This window comes from Danaus plexippus, chromosome Z, assembly GCF_018135715.1.
Source record: "Danaus plexippus chromosome Z, MEX_DaPlex, whole genome shotgun sequence".
In the NCBI taxonomy this organism is placed as follows: Eukaryota; Metazoa; Arthropoda; class Insecta; order Lepidoptera; family Nymphalidae; genus Danaus; species Danaus plexippus.
In genome coordinates, this window is record NC_083559.1 from 8,135,685 (window position 1) to 8,149,866 (window position 14,182).

The 14,182-nt window shown below is 27.3% G+C and overlaps 3 protein-coding genes across 3 annotated transcripts; all 3 read left to right on the plus strand.

Moving 5' to 3' along the window:
* The first annotated feature begins 4,792 nt into the window (after positions 1-4,792).
* Positions 4,793-6,163, plus strand: LOC116777398 (uncharacterized). The gene is made up of 5 exons (XM_032670925.2): positions 4,793-4,864; positions 4,948-5,513; positions 5,592-5,754; positions 5,896-5,941; positions 6,026-6,163. Exons 2-5 carry the CDS (start codon positions 4,971-4,973, stop codon positions 6,075-6,077), a joined length of 804 nt encoding a protein of 267 aa, XP_032526816.1. The 5' UTR covers positions 4,793-4,864; positions 4,948-4,970; the 3' UTR covers positions 6,078-6,163.
* Positions 6,164-7,307: 1,144 nt separating this feature from the next.
* On the plus strand, positions 7,308-10,661 carry LOC116777379 (uncharacterized). Its single transcript, XM_032670891.2, has 5 exons — positions 7,308-7,429; positions 8,410-9,003; positions 9,093-9,255; positions 9,417-9,462; positions 9,533-10,661. The coding sequence occupies exons 2-5, from the start codon at positions 8,536-8,538 to the stop codon at positions 9,585-9,587; spliced, it is 732 nt and encodes a 243-aa protein (XP_032526782.1). The 5' UTR covers positions 7,308-7,429; positions 8,410-8,535; the 3' UTR covers positions 9,588-10,661.
* Positions 10,662-12,060: 1,399 nt separating this feature from the next.
* LOC116777374 (uncharacterized) lies at positions 12,061-14,130 on the plus strand. Its single transcript, XM_032670884.2, has 4 exons — positions 12,061-12,738; positions 12,809-12,971; positions 13,121-13,166; positions 13,241-14,130. The coding sequence occupies exons 1-4, from the start codon at positions 12,280-12,282 to the stop codon at positions 13,296-13,298; spliced, it is 726 nt and encodes a 241-aa protein (XP_032526775.1). The 5' UTR covers positions 12,061-12,279; the 3' UTR covers positions 13,299-14,130.
* Positions 14,131-14,182: the final 52 nt, after the last annotated feature.

Consider the following 14,182-nt stretch of genomic DNA (forward strand, 5'->3'; position numbering starts at 1 on the left):
TTATAAATCCGAATAACACTAGTTTCATTTAAGTGTTGGGATACAAATAAATAGCAGTGTCCACAACGGAGACGTATTATAAATATATTGTTAAAAAATTCCCTAAACAACATTAACATAAATGCATAGATGATTCCTCGTCTTTCAAATATAAGTATTCTTTAAATATTGTACATAAAGAGAGATATATAATATTATAACCACATTATACAAATCATATAAAGGAGCTTATTGTGTAGATGTTACAGCTTTATATATAAATGTAGACAATTATAAACCATAAAAAAAATACAAAAATATGTTCAAATAAATCAACGTTAAAATGTAAAAATTTAAATTATCATTCCTCTTTTCTTATTTTAATGTATAGTTGATTTTATGAGAATAAATATACTTTTTCGTGTGCATACCTTTAACTTGTGTCATGAAAACTCAGTTGCTAGACTGAGTTTTTTTTTGTTTGTTTGAAATCCTTTACTCAAGCTCAACCAAAGGAAAAATCTCATTTTAACTAAGAATGATTTAATAAGTTAACTTATTTCTTGTAAATATAGAGATAGGTTTATGTATAAAATATATTTAATATCTTATTGGTGAATGCACTTTATTCAGGTTATATTATATTTTAATCCTGCTGAAGTTAATACCACTTTCCTTTACAGCAACATTCATATATTTATATGAAATATCCATAAAATTTATGTATTCCAAAAAAATCTTTGAAAATAGTTTTTGAACTATATATTATCTTAAATATATTATATTGAACTATTCAGTAGAAGTTGAAATCTGTAGGATTTGAATATTTCTATTGTTATTTTAACTTTTAATATATTATATAAAAGATACATATTTTGGATTATATTATGTTGTAAAACAATTTGTAAAAAGTAATTTCCGTGATATATCCTGCTTTTTCTGTTCATTGAATTATTGAGACGTTACGTTTATTGATATTCATTATTCTAAGATATTATTTAGTGAAAAGGTGTTGTTTGAAACTACTAATTTAATAGCACAACTTTAACGAGGTAGTTTAATGTGAAGTTTTTGGAACTAAATAGTTCCATTTCATTTAAATTTAATAATTTTGCTTAGAGTCTGTTCTTTATTGTTGTAACAGGAAATTATAAGTACGGGTCATTTTTACTTATTTAAAATAGAATAGGTAAATTAAAAAGACTTGGTGTGTATTACAAATTTAAATTATCACTGTTCTCGCTGTTAGATATAGTTAATTATGTAACATTATTAAAATATTAGTAGCTCACTGATTAAACTTACTATTTTCCACATTGCTTCTAATCTAAAAATCAGAAGTCAATTCCAAACAATTTTCTCGTATTTATTTTAAAAGTTAACAAAATACGGTACGATATGTTTTATGCTATGCTATATCCTTTCAAAATATTAAAATATAAATAGTATAAAATTTTTTTCCTTAGATATTTATTTAAATGACTAGGTCTTAGCAAAAATTTTAGGGTCATTCGTTTTTATTAATTTATATCGACCATAGAAATTATCTCATACCAAGTCATAGCTCTCCAATAAATTTATTAATTTTATCATCAGTGCACGGATAAACATAGTAATATGTATTACAAAGACCTAAGTAGTATAATTTTTTACTAAAGGCATTTTTTACATGTAGAAGTATCGCGGGCCGTCGTTAATTTTACACGAAACATCCTATTCACGAAGGGCATAAAACAAGAAACTATACTTTATTTAGACTGTGATTATTTGAACGAAATTATTTATGTGACTATATCATATACGTTTACTTAAAAATATTATAATATATATAAAAATTGTACTTAAAAATAATCTTAATTATAGACCAAGTCTAAAGTATTGTGACCATATTGTGTATCTACTATAGATAATTAAGGTTTATAAATGATTACATATTTTTTGATACCCTATATAAAAACTATTAATCTTGAATCCTACTATTTCAAAATGATCTTGAGTGCCAACATTATTTACACCAGTATTATTGTGCATTAATTATATTTCAGTTCTAACAAGCTAAGTAGAATAACATGACATAAAATTCATTTTCTTAACAGTGTTTCGATGAAGAGTTGATATTCATGAGTGGTTTTTAATGGTCATTTTCAGTATCTACTAGACTTTATTTCCGTCCGTTAATTTTTCTTTACATTTTTGACTAGCTCTACCATTGAAACTATTTAATATTATATAATTGAAACAAATTTATCACTGTATGGGTGTACGTGTTCGTGCATGTGTTTGTCTAAATTATGGCTACATTGAATTTTATTACTTGCTGTACTATTTTAGATCAATTCATAAAATTTGTATTTGGTCTGATAAGTCCAAAGTAGCTAACGTCCCCTTTTAAATGGTAAGATCCATGTTTAACCTACAAGACCTTCTTTCAAGTCATCTTAATAATGTATCCCGAAATTAAGTGTATGTAGTGATTAAGAGTAACGTGACATTTAAGGAAATGGAAATAAAAAATTTTAAATATCATTTTATGTAAAATTGTACTTCGATGTAAAATCTTAGCTGTCTTTGTATGTAAGAACAATACTATAAATGGTTGATTTCTCATAATATCTGTGTGACCAATATTATAGCGTATTGAAGTAGTCATCGTTGTTTAGTAATAATGGCCTAAGTATTTATTTTCTAATTCATATTTGTAGGGATAAAATATGTCACTTACAATACATTTTTGGAATTCATTTAAATTCATTTTTATATAATTTTTAACATTCAAACATTAACTCGACTACAAATTATCTTTGATGTAATGGCTTTAATCACAGTTCATTATTACCACTGTTAATTGGTGTAAGTTCTCGAAAATACTTTAAAAAAAGTTACAACACAATTATGATATTCTTTGAATTAATAACTGTTGTAGTCAAGTTAAGTGGTGTGATTGAGTTATTATTTTATTTTGTTTCTGGCGGAAAAATCTCAAGTTTTTGTTTTAGTATAGTATTAAATATGTTCAAAATAAACCTACATACATATGTGAAGTTTCTGTTATAATTATTATAATTTAAAACAACATTATATAAAAATGGCAATCTTTATTGTTAAATTAACTTTTACAAATTCTTTTTGTGGCATTGAAAACATTAATAAATGGTGTTATGTGCATAAAGTGTTTTAATTATTCTAAAGAAAAAAAATAAAATAAAAGAATCATAATGCTTATTGAAAATTCAAGAATTACTTCTACAGGTTTTAACAAATAGGGATGTAAAGTATATTATAGCATAGTGATTTTTATATCAAATATAATATAAACAGTTTGTGAAAGACGTCATTAAAATGAGAAAGTAGGGAAGATAAAATATAAAAGGGGCATTTGTTTTGAACTGTCTGAGAATGCCTTTCTGTGCAAAAATTCTTTCTTTAACTTAAATAACCCGAACTTTTTTCAATATTTAAACAAAATTGTAACTTTTCTAAAATTTTCAAGCTATACCAAACAAATTACAGTTTGATGAAGAACATAAATAAATTTAACATTATATGTTGTGAAATTAAATTACAAAAAACTTGCTGTGAAATGAAATTTTTACACCATTTAGTGGACAGATTTGTTTATATCTATGAAACATAAGAGGACACTATTTAAAAATAGTATTCATAATTTTTAATAACTTTAAATAATAAATTGTACCGGAGTAAATTGCTCTTACTTTGTTTAGTATTACTAGTTGAAACCTTGTTTTTATATACAAATAACTAATACTTTCATTACTATAATATTCAATATTTATATTGCTTTAATATCTTAGCTATTGCATGACATCGAACACTTACCAGTTGGTTATTAACTACTGCTTAGCGTATTAAATTATACTTCGATCCACTAGGACCAAACATACAACATCAAGAATGTTCTTAATAGGTAGAGGCTAACTGCTAAGAAATAAAAAAATATCTAACAGAAATTTCTAGTACGAATCCAGAAAAGAGGATTTTTAAATAGTTCTTGTATTTTAGGTACCACATCCCCTTTTTTTTGAATATCTTATATTCCTGGACGCAAAGGCAAAAAATTTAATACCTCATCGTTTACGCGGATATATGTGTAGATATACCTATACTGTTTCCATTGAAGTACAATTATAATTGAATTAACTCATGATAGTATTGATTCAACATTTTATATAAATAATTTAAGTGTAGGAATAATCGTTTTGTTTAACTTTTTCATTTATTTAATGTAAAATAAACGAAATTGAAAATTAGTATCTTTTTAATAACGATTTAAATACTACAAATCAGTGATTCCTTTGTCTTACTCTATTAGGCTGTGAGTAAGTAACCAGCTTTAGTGTATTTTTCTAATATCATTTACAATTTAGGTTTTATGAATTTTTCTACATCATATAAAAAATGATTATTTAAAGTATAGGTTATAAAATACGTTTGTGCTTTATCAGGTAAAATCAATACCGCGTTAAGATTCAGATTTACAAAATTTTTCACTCTTTGTTACCATATAAGATTTTATTTATCAATAGCTTTCTTCTTCGAAGTGCATGTTACTTAATTTTGTGATTATTAAAAAGGAATTCCATTGGATAATACATTACATAATAATATGCTAATACATTTTAAATGAACGTAAGCTAATTAATCAAATAGAATGAAATAATACATACACGTAATCGATATTTTATAAACTATGGCAATAGTAGTGACACGCTGCGGTGAAACATCAAACTATGAGTAAGGTTCGGCACAAGCGCATTAAAACCTATAAAACACATCCCTGACCTATTCAGAGAGCGATCATTATCAGCTACAGATACAACTTTTATTACATATACTTGAAAAAGTGCCAAGTGGTTTGTTTTGATAAGTACGATAAGTAAAATTTAACAATTATTATTATTACTTATATATTAATTAAGAAATCGCTTGATTATAATATTAACATTACAGGAGAAAATAAAAAAAAATATCTAATGGATTCTGACTCGTTCGATTCAGGATTTTACACAGAAATGGATGATTCCATATCTTCGAGTGATGAGTTAGATCTTCAACATCCCATAGCAGTTCGGATTCCTCCTGCGGAAGAAGATCCTGTCGAAGAAGCTGCCCCCTCGGTAGAGCGACGAAGTCTTTATTCATTGGGCTACCTGAACTTCTTTGAAAAAAAACCTGCTTCTTTAGAAGAAGAAATGAATTCTTGGTATGATTATATGAGAGCCTACACTCCTTTGATGCATTTGATGCTAGAGGAATATAAATTCAGATGGGATCATTATCAATACAAACGTCGTTCTCGAATGGCTGCAAACTTCCAGGATTCGGAAGACGATTCCGACAACTCCAACAGTAGCATTACAAGTAGCATAGTAGACGGCTTTCCTAACTCTGACGAAGTTCACACTCATGGCTTTAATAATCATATGGAAAGCATTAGACCCGGATACTATATATTTTTATCATATTTCCAGGGGGGATGGCCATACCCCCTCGTGAAACGATTTCTAAAAACTCAGGCAAGTAGATATAGTTTTATTTTATCATATATCATATATAAATGTCGGTTTTTACGTAAATATCTTTTCTGGATCCAGATGGGTTTACGCTGTTTCCGTAGCCAAACTGTCAATGAAGCGTTAACGGAACAAGATGATTTCCGGGCTTTAATTAAATTTAGATCAGTGAAAGCTAGAGCGGATGTTTTTACAATGTTATCTGAAAACGAAATGCTTGATCAATTCAAATATGTTTGTGTTGGTAAGATTTCATATATGGATTTCATATAAATTATGTTTCATTTTTTTACTATTTGCCGAAAGACTTCTTTTCATATAAATTTGTATGAATGGTCGTAAATCACCTTCTTATGTACTTTTCTATAATTTTTTGTCCTTTAAGACGCTGATGAGAATTATTTCAATTATGGGGTGATTAAGCAGCTCAGGTAAGGTTCAAAATATGATAGAGTATTTTTTGTATTAATAGAGAATAATAATATTTATTAATTTTATTTTTCAATTTAATAAAGGTACACCAAGGGATGCGTCGGTTTGCCAACATTCCTCGTCGCTATAAAGTAAATAACCTGAAAAAAAAATGTCTTTAAATAAAATTAAAATATTTTAAACTCATTAAAAATTATAAACTGTGACTTTATTATATATATATATGATATATTGTATTAGTATATAATTAGATACCTATTCGTAGTCATTATTTTCAATGTATATAATTTTGGTTTCCATATCAATTTGTTTTATGTTTTTATCTTCTGTAAATAAACCATTACAGGCTGACTTGTGTCAGCGTGAATAAGATATTTTTGAGATATATCAAATTAATATTATAGTTCTAATTTATCTGTCAGTATTACTTCGAAAGAAAAATCTTATCATTAAATATAACCGATGATCAATATTATAATATCTGTGCAATTGAATGTTATGTGTTGGTTTTCTTATTAAATAAAAAACAACAAATAAAGTTTTGTTAATATATTTTTGTTTAATACCTTTATTTTTTAATTTGACGAATAAGTAAAAAATAAACAATAATTGATACTCAATTCAGTCAGACTTTAATATCCAGACAGTCAATAAAAAAAACAAGAATTTCTTATTGTCCTAAAATTATAATGTAGCTAGTATTCAGATCAGCTAAATAAAATATATTAGTAACATATTCAAATATTAATTATATTTATGTCTGGTTCTACATTCTGGACATTTAATTATAAAATAAACAATGATGCTAAACATCATATGTGGTGTTTCTTTCATATGAGGTAAGATAGAATGAATGCTATCTAACTTTTCATTTTTCATAATTTGTGCTAAATAATTAATACTATTTAAATTGTGACATAATTTTTTAATAACAAAATACAAAAGTTACTAACAAGAAATTCTTTTCGGTCATATAAAAAAAATTACACATTTTAAATGTCAAATATTTATATATACATATATATAAGTATTTGTTATTTATATCTAATGTTAAGGTTGTGAATGGAACTGGTGCAATTTTTTTATATTAAAAAAAACATTTTGTGATAAGAAGAAAAAGCGATTTGTTTTATCCTATTACATTATATAACTGTGAATAAATTTCAGTATAAGAAATATATCATATATAAGTATATATGTATAGATCTTAACTTTTTGAGCTCAAAATATCACGTTCGCAGAAATATGTAGGTGTTGCAATTAAAAAATACCGAGATCAGCAGTGGCGCCGCCCTGCGGTGCAAATCAATACTATCCTCTGGCTAGGCACAAGCGCATTACAAACTCACTATAAAACGCATACTCGGCCGAATAACCAAAGTATACCATTGAGAAATACTATATTAAAGCTATGCAAAGTAAAACGCAATAAAATTATGACTCGGTTTTAAGTGTGTGGTGCTCTGTCAGTTGAAAATCATAGAGATGTAAGTATACATACTGTTATACTTTAATGAAAATCTATTAGTATTTTAATAAATAAATCTTTATTGTATTAAAATACTAAACCTTTTTTGACTTAAGACTATGGTTTCGAATGAACTTTTTAACTTTGTGATGAATATTATTCAACTCAAGGATACATTTCAGTGCATATTTATAAATATTAATAACAATATATATTATATAGATTTTTAAAATTATAAATATATATATATATATATATAAATATTAATTAAATAGTTCAGGTATTATATTCAAACCTCGCTGAATTAAGGTGATACTTTTTTACTGAATTTTTAACAAATAGTTCTTCTGTAACCGAATATATTCAATTATAAATAATAACGTGATAAAAAATTGTACATTGCTATTGCTTTGCCAAAAATTTATTATAAACCTGACAACAGTTGGTTCTTATAGTGCACTATTACACTTTTGCATCGCCAAGCTAGGTACGGACCGTCTCCAGGTTTTCATTCATAAACTTACATACGTTGACACTTTTTAAACAACTAATGAGAAATTCACAAAGCTTTATCAAAATTATTTTGTGTAAACAAAAATACATTTTAAGACAAACCATTTCCTCTTATACTGGGAGCTCTTAGTCACTATTTGCTTTATCACCCGACCATCAACGCCTCACAATACAATAATTGCATAAGTAAATATTTTAAATTGTAACATCTTTTAATATTCCTAAAGCTGGTACAGGAGTGGTGAATCGATTAAATAACTGTGATAGTTTAAAAGTAACAAATAAAATTTAATTTTCACCATCGGGAAGGATGCCGTCGTATTTGCTAAACCATTTAGTACGTACAGTAACACTGTTCGTTTATGCAAAATGAAGAAAAAAAACTCTTAAAGTGACATTAGTCTGAAATAAGATTTATTAAGATTCTTTCATTACATGAGGATTTATTTTTATTAAATAGCTCTAAAACCGTCACGACTATTTCAGGACTAATATACTCTCAGCAAAAGTGAAGATATAGTGCTGTGTCATTGAAAAAAATTTGGAATTGGACTTTTAGGAAATAAAAGTGACGTAAGAAACCTTTCAGAGTGTAATATCCAGAACTAAACCATGAATTCTGAAGTGTATGTGTTGGATGACTACAGTTCTTCGAGTGATGAAGAAGAGGCACCACCAGTACTTCACTTGAAACGAAAGCACATTTGCCCCATGGATTGCTTGAACAAAAGAGCAAAATATGAAGAAGACCCAATGGATGGTTGGTTCGATTATATGAGGGCCTACGTGCCTTTGATGAAATTAATGCTAGAAGATTATAAGATGAAATGGGAGAGTTATAAGTACAAACAATATGCTAAAATTAACGATCCTTATTACGAAGAATCAGACGAAGATTCTGACACCTCCAACGGTACGGTAACAAGTGCTATCATTGAAGGCTTTCCAAATGGCGAAAAGAATGAATCTGTGGTCCTAAGCGTTGGAAGAGAAAACATCAAGGCGGGATATTATATGTTTTTATCATATTTCCAGGGGGGATGGTTCTATCCTGAAGTAAAGAAATATTTCAGGCAAAAGGTACAACTTTAATATTTATTTCTTGTGAGAATGTGAGAGTATTTGTGAGAATCTGTGTTTGAAACTATATTTTTTCTTAATAATTCCAGCACGGTGTAAGATGTTTCCGTAGTGAAACAACTAAAACTTCACTTAAATGTCCTGATGATTATAAAGCCTTAATCAAATTTAGAACCGTAAAAGCAAGAGCGGATGTTTTTGCTAAATTATCCGAAAAAAACATGCTTCGAAACTTCACGTTTGTTTGCGTTGGTATGATATTGTTAGTTACATATTTCTATAACTGTGAAACTTCTTCTCGCTCTTACCTTCTACCTTACCTTCTACCTTCTACCTTCTAACTTATTCTATTAGAAAATCACAAATTGTATATTTTGAATTATCCTTTTTACTTTTTCTGTTTCTTTATCAAGACGCCAGCGAGGAATACTTCAATGACGCAGTTATTTCAAAACTGAGGTATTTATTTCGTACATAAGTTTTTTGGAACCCACTTCTAGAATATAAAAAAAAATATTTTATTTTTAAGGAACACGAAGGGGTGTATTGGATTGCCGAGTTTCTTCGTCTGCATGAAACATTAAGCAACAAGTAGCTTGATAAAAACCCTTATTAAATATTAAATAAGTCTGTTAATTACATATTATTCTAAAAAAAAATGGTGAAAAAAAGTCTTTGTTATATTTACTGTGGTTTTGTTTTGTTATTTTTATGATAATATATAATTTTATTATTAGTCAATATTTTGAATTTCTAATTATTTATAGCGATATTGCGAATTAAAACATTTATTTGAAAATTATCTTAAAAAATCTAAAAGATTTTTTCGATTTCAATGTGATATGATTTAATTAAAAAAGTTCATTGGCCACCTATTATATAAAATTTTAAATTTTAAGTGTTGTATTAGAACAATAACAGTTAAATATTTTTAACAATTCAGTATTTTTAATTGTTAAATGTTTTAAATTATTTTGACGAGACTATGTCAATGGATAAAAACATTTTCTTATTAGAACTAATTGTTCTTAGTGTTATTTTCCATCATAAGAAATGTTGTAAACTAAACTTCATAAGGAACTGAATTCCTTATATTATATAATAGTTGTGTACGAGTAACCTGTCCTTTAGCAACATTTCATTGAGAAATTGTATACAAAACTTGTTTTGTATTTTTAACGATTTTATTGTTCATACAATCCACCAGTCATTGGATGAAAAAATGTATTTTTTATAGAATTGATTTTACTACATTAATAATTTTGGTACTTCTGTCACTCTATAAATGGAGCCATTTTATACTCCAATCGTTTAATACTAAGTAAATATAAGGATTATTTAAGAACTTTATCATAATTATTAGTTAAGCTCATTATTTTTAATGTTTTTCAAATATGTACGTTTAATAAGTAATGTTTTTGAATATTTACTGTATTTTTTTATGATTATTTACCGTTGTATTTCATATTAGTATGCAATGCCGCTATAATAATTTGCGAAAAAATAAATGTAAAATGAATTGCTTAAGCTATTTCATATCATTAATGAGGAAATAATTTCCTTGTATTAGATGTAGAAAAGCTGCGAATATTAAAAGCTGTGCTCTGTGGTAAATGTTTTTCAATCAACATATTAAAAATAAATATTACAAATCAATATATTATTCAATATACATCTACATTATGTCCTCTAGTTAATAAAATTATCATTCATTATTTATATATTGAGGTTACATTTAGCTAAAACAAATTTGGACATATATATAAATCTTCGCTGATCGCGCCAAAAGTAATAAACTATACAACTTTAAAAAAGTTGCCAAAATATTACTTCCCGTCTGCTTTTCTTTATTTCAGAGAAAAACAAAAGATCCATGGCCGGTAAAAATACATATAATGAGCATGTAAAGAATTAAAACCGAATTAGAAACTGTACATCATCATTTTAAAATTTTTTCATCATAAAATTAATACCAAGGTTCATAAATTAATAATGTACCCCTCTTCTCTATTCCTGAAAAAATAATATCCTTTGAATAATACAAGGTTTTCAATATAGTTATTTTCAAAATAAGAAAATTACTAGACCTTTAAGATGAATTGCTGCATGGATAGTGGATGTTCTGAAAGATATTTGAAAAAAAAAGCGGACATTTGGACTTATGGCCGCATCTACGTGCAGATACAAAAGCCTGAAGGAATAGACGAATTGACAATTTCGTTTGCATGATACGTTAATGCATGGACGCTAGATACTGGCGCGTTACGCTTACACACAATCGCCAAGCTGGGTTCCAAATTTTATACTTCTAGGCCATCTGGAAGTAGGTTAGACCATATATCAGTCAGTCAGTCTGTGCTAAAATTGACAACTTTCCGACCTTTATATCTTTATAACTGTTTGAATGTAGTTTCATGAAATTTTGGGCTTCTACATTTGCTTATGGAAAGAAGTAAGCTGAAGTTACGTAAAAGAGGTGTTGATTTATAAAGGAGTCAAAAGTGACACCAGACACCAGTGGGTCGTATAATAGCGACGACTAGCCAGTTGCTTGGCATGAACTGAGCTTGACACGCTGCCGCGTATCTAGATATAAAAAAACTATAAATAGAGATGAGTATGATAACATAAAACCAAAACAAGAGACTTCAAGTAGATTAATAAGCTTTACTTAACGGTTTTTTTTTTAAATTCGTTTCCCAAATCTTAAATATTTAATGTACTCAGTACGGGTTTTGTGAATTTTTATTAATTAATGATTAGTAATTTGGCATTTCCCTTGCCTATATATATATATATATATGTTTATATATAAATTACATAAATTCTAGTCTAATTAGTATTATTCGTTATAATTAAAAACTTATAATCACAACAAAGTTGTTTAAGGAATAACAGAAATGAAAATTTTGAAATGCAATGTTTTCCAATAATGCGTATATTCGAGTATCATATAAACATGTGGCATTCGTACTCCATGTATTGAGTATTCCCGTGAGATAATAACAACCATAAATACTGTATTCACAATCAGCAAAATGTGGTGACGTAGTGCGGTGACCTTTTGAACTATCCATAAGGTTTGGCACAAGCGCAATAGAGCCTTTAAAACGCATCCCTAGCCTAGTCACGAACCGATCGTTACTACTGCATCTTGAAACAAAACCATTTTATAGGTGTGTCAACGACGGAAGAAGTATATAAAAGGGATAATTTATTTCTTTCGGAAACAAAAGTTGGTTAAAAGAGACGGACAGATTGACATAAAATTTAATCATGGATTCTGAAGTTTGTGTTTTAGACGACTACAGTTCTTCTAGTGATGAAGAGGATAAATCACGAGAATGTAATATAAAATACAACCAAGTTTTCAGTTTGGATAGTTTGAACAAATTCTATGAACAAGAAATGTCTGTTTGGTTCGATTATGTAAGAACTTACGTACCATTAATGAAATTGATGCTTGAAGATTACAAGATGAAATGGGAAAGTTATCAATTCAGACAATATGCCAAAATTAATGATCCTTATTACCAAGAATCAGATGAAGATTCTGACACCTCTAACGGTTCTGTAACAAGTGCTATCATTGAAGGCTTTCCAAACGGTGATAAGAATGAATCCGTTGTCCTGAGCGTTGGAAGAGAAAACATCAAAGCGGGATATTATATGTTTTTATCATATTTTCAAGGCGGATGGTTCTATCCCGAAGTAAAGAAATATTTCAGACAAAAGGTAGAAATTTTAATATTTTGTTCTTATGAGAATCTATATTTGAACATATATTTTTTCTTAATAATTACAGCATGGTGTGAGGTGCTTCCGTAGTGAATCTACTAAAAATGCGCTTTCAGATCCAGATGATTTTAGAGCTTTGATAAAGTTTAGAACCGTGACTGCTATGGACTATGTTTTTGAAAAATTATACGAAAGAAACATGCTTAAAAATTTCACATTTGTTTGCATTGGTACGTTAAAATTATTTATTTTAATAACAAAAATAATTTTTCGACCCTCATATTCCTGTTTTAAAATTACACAAATAATAATATTTTAATAATATTTTAATAATATTTTAATAATATTTTAATAATATTTTGTGTTTTCATCTACAAAGAGGCCAGTGAAAAATACTTTAATGACGCCGTTATTTCACAACTCAGGTATACATTTCTCTTATTACTATTTAAAAATCACTTTTAGAAATAAAAGTATAATTTGTCTTTTTATTTTTAAGGAACACGGAGGGATGTATTGGGTTGCCAAGTTTTCATGTATGCATGAGACAATATTAAGCAACAAGGAACTTAATAAAAATGTATATAATTTTGTATGTCTATTTATTCTGTATTTCATAGTAGTTATGACTAAGGAAGGCTTCGTCTATTAATATGTAAACAGAGACCTTTTCATTCATATTAAATGTGTATTTTTTATGTAAGGCTAAATTTTGTATAAATAATTATAATTATTCTGTTAGGGAAGAAATATTTCTTTGTAAATTACTTTAGAAAATGACAGAAAGCTGTTCGCTATAATTTGAAAATCTATAATGTCCTATTACTTTTATTGAAAATGTGTAACACTGTAACATTATAACATTGTTAAAGCAAGAATTGTAACATTAGGAAATTACATTTTAAATAAACCTATATATACTGGTTACATCAATAAATTTCTTTCATAGAAAGGAAATCAAAAACTGCATAAATACTTAGTATTGAAATGCATTCATTCAATTCATTACTTTCATCGATTCCATTCTTTCATATTATATTATAGTCCTATAAGTTTAAGAAATTCTTGTTATCTTGAAATCTGTATATTTTACACTATCTACTTTTTACAATTTTATTAGTAAAGTAAGCACGACTTTGTTATAACTTTTAACCTTGTTATATGAGTATTCATTATATTACATAATCTTAACTTAAAATAACTGGCAATATTATGCAAACATAGTATTTACTACTTAAACTTATTTTTAATGGGATTTACTTCAATCTTGTATTTTATTTTGCGAATGAAAATTTTAATAAAATGCTATGCTATTTTTTCCATTACATGCATTTAGTGCTGTAATAGTCGTAGAAATCGCGAATATTAAAACCTATGCTAAGTGGTTACCGTTCTGTGTTTTTAATTTTTGCACCTTCGAATATTTTTATATGTTGAATAT

What these genes read in the sequence shown, in the direction of transcription:
- LOC116777374 (XM_032670884.2), top strand. Translation starts at nt 12,280, where the DNA reads ATGGATTCTGAAGTTTGTGTTTTAGACGACTACAGTTCTTCTAGTGAT. An exon ending in AGAAATATTTCAGACAAAAG is followed by an intron (nt 12,739 to 12,808) that starts GTAGAAATTTTA and finishes TAATAATTACAG; the next exon opens with CATGGTGTGAGGTGCTTCCG. An exon ending in GCCGTTATTTCACAACTCAG is followed by an intron (nt 13,167 to 13,240) that starts GTATACATTTCT and finishes TTTATTTTTAAG; the next exon opens with GAACACGGAGGGATGTATTG.
- LOC116777379 (XM_032670891.2), top strand. Translation starts at nt 8,536, where the DNA reads ATGAATTCTGAAGTGTATGTGTTGGATGACTACAGTTCTTCGAGTGAT. An exon ending in CTTCACGTTTGTTTGCGTTG is followed by an intron (nt 9,256 to 9,416) that starts GTATGATATTGT and finishes TTCTTTATCAAG; the next exon opens with ACGCCAGCGAGGAATACTTC. An exon ending in GCAGTTATTTCAAAACTGAG is followed by an intron (nt 9,463 to 9,532) that starts GTATTTATTTCG and finishes TTTATTTTTAAG; the next exon opens with GAACACGAAGGGGTGTATTG.
- LOC116777398 (XM_032670925.2), top strand. Translation starts at nt 4,971, where the DNA reads ATGGATTCTGACTCGTTCGATTCAGGATTTTACACAGAAATGGATGAT. An exon ending in AACGATTTCTAAAAACTCAG is followed by an intron (nt 5,514 to 5,591) that starts GCAAGTAGATAT and finishes TTCTGGATCCAG; the next exon opens with ATGGGTTTACGCTGTTTCCG. An exon ending in ATTCAAATATGTTTGTGTTG is followed by an intron (nt 5,755 to 5,895) that starts GTAAGATTTCAT and finishes TTGTCCTTTAAG; the next exon opens with ACGCTGATGAGAATTATTTC.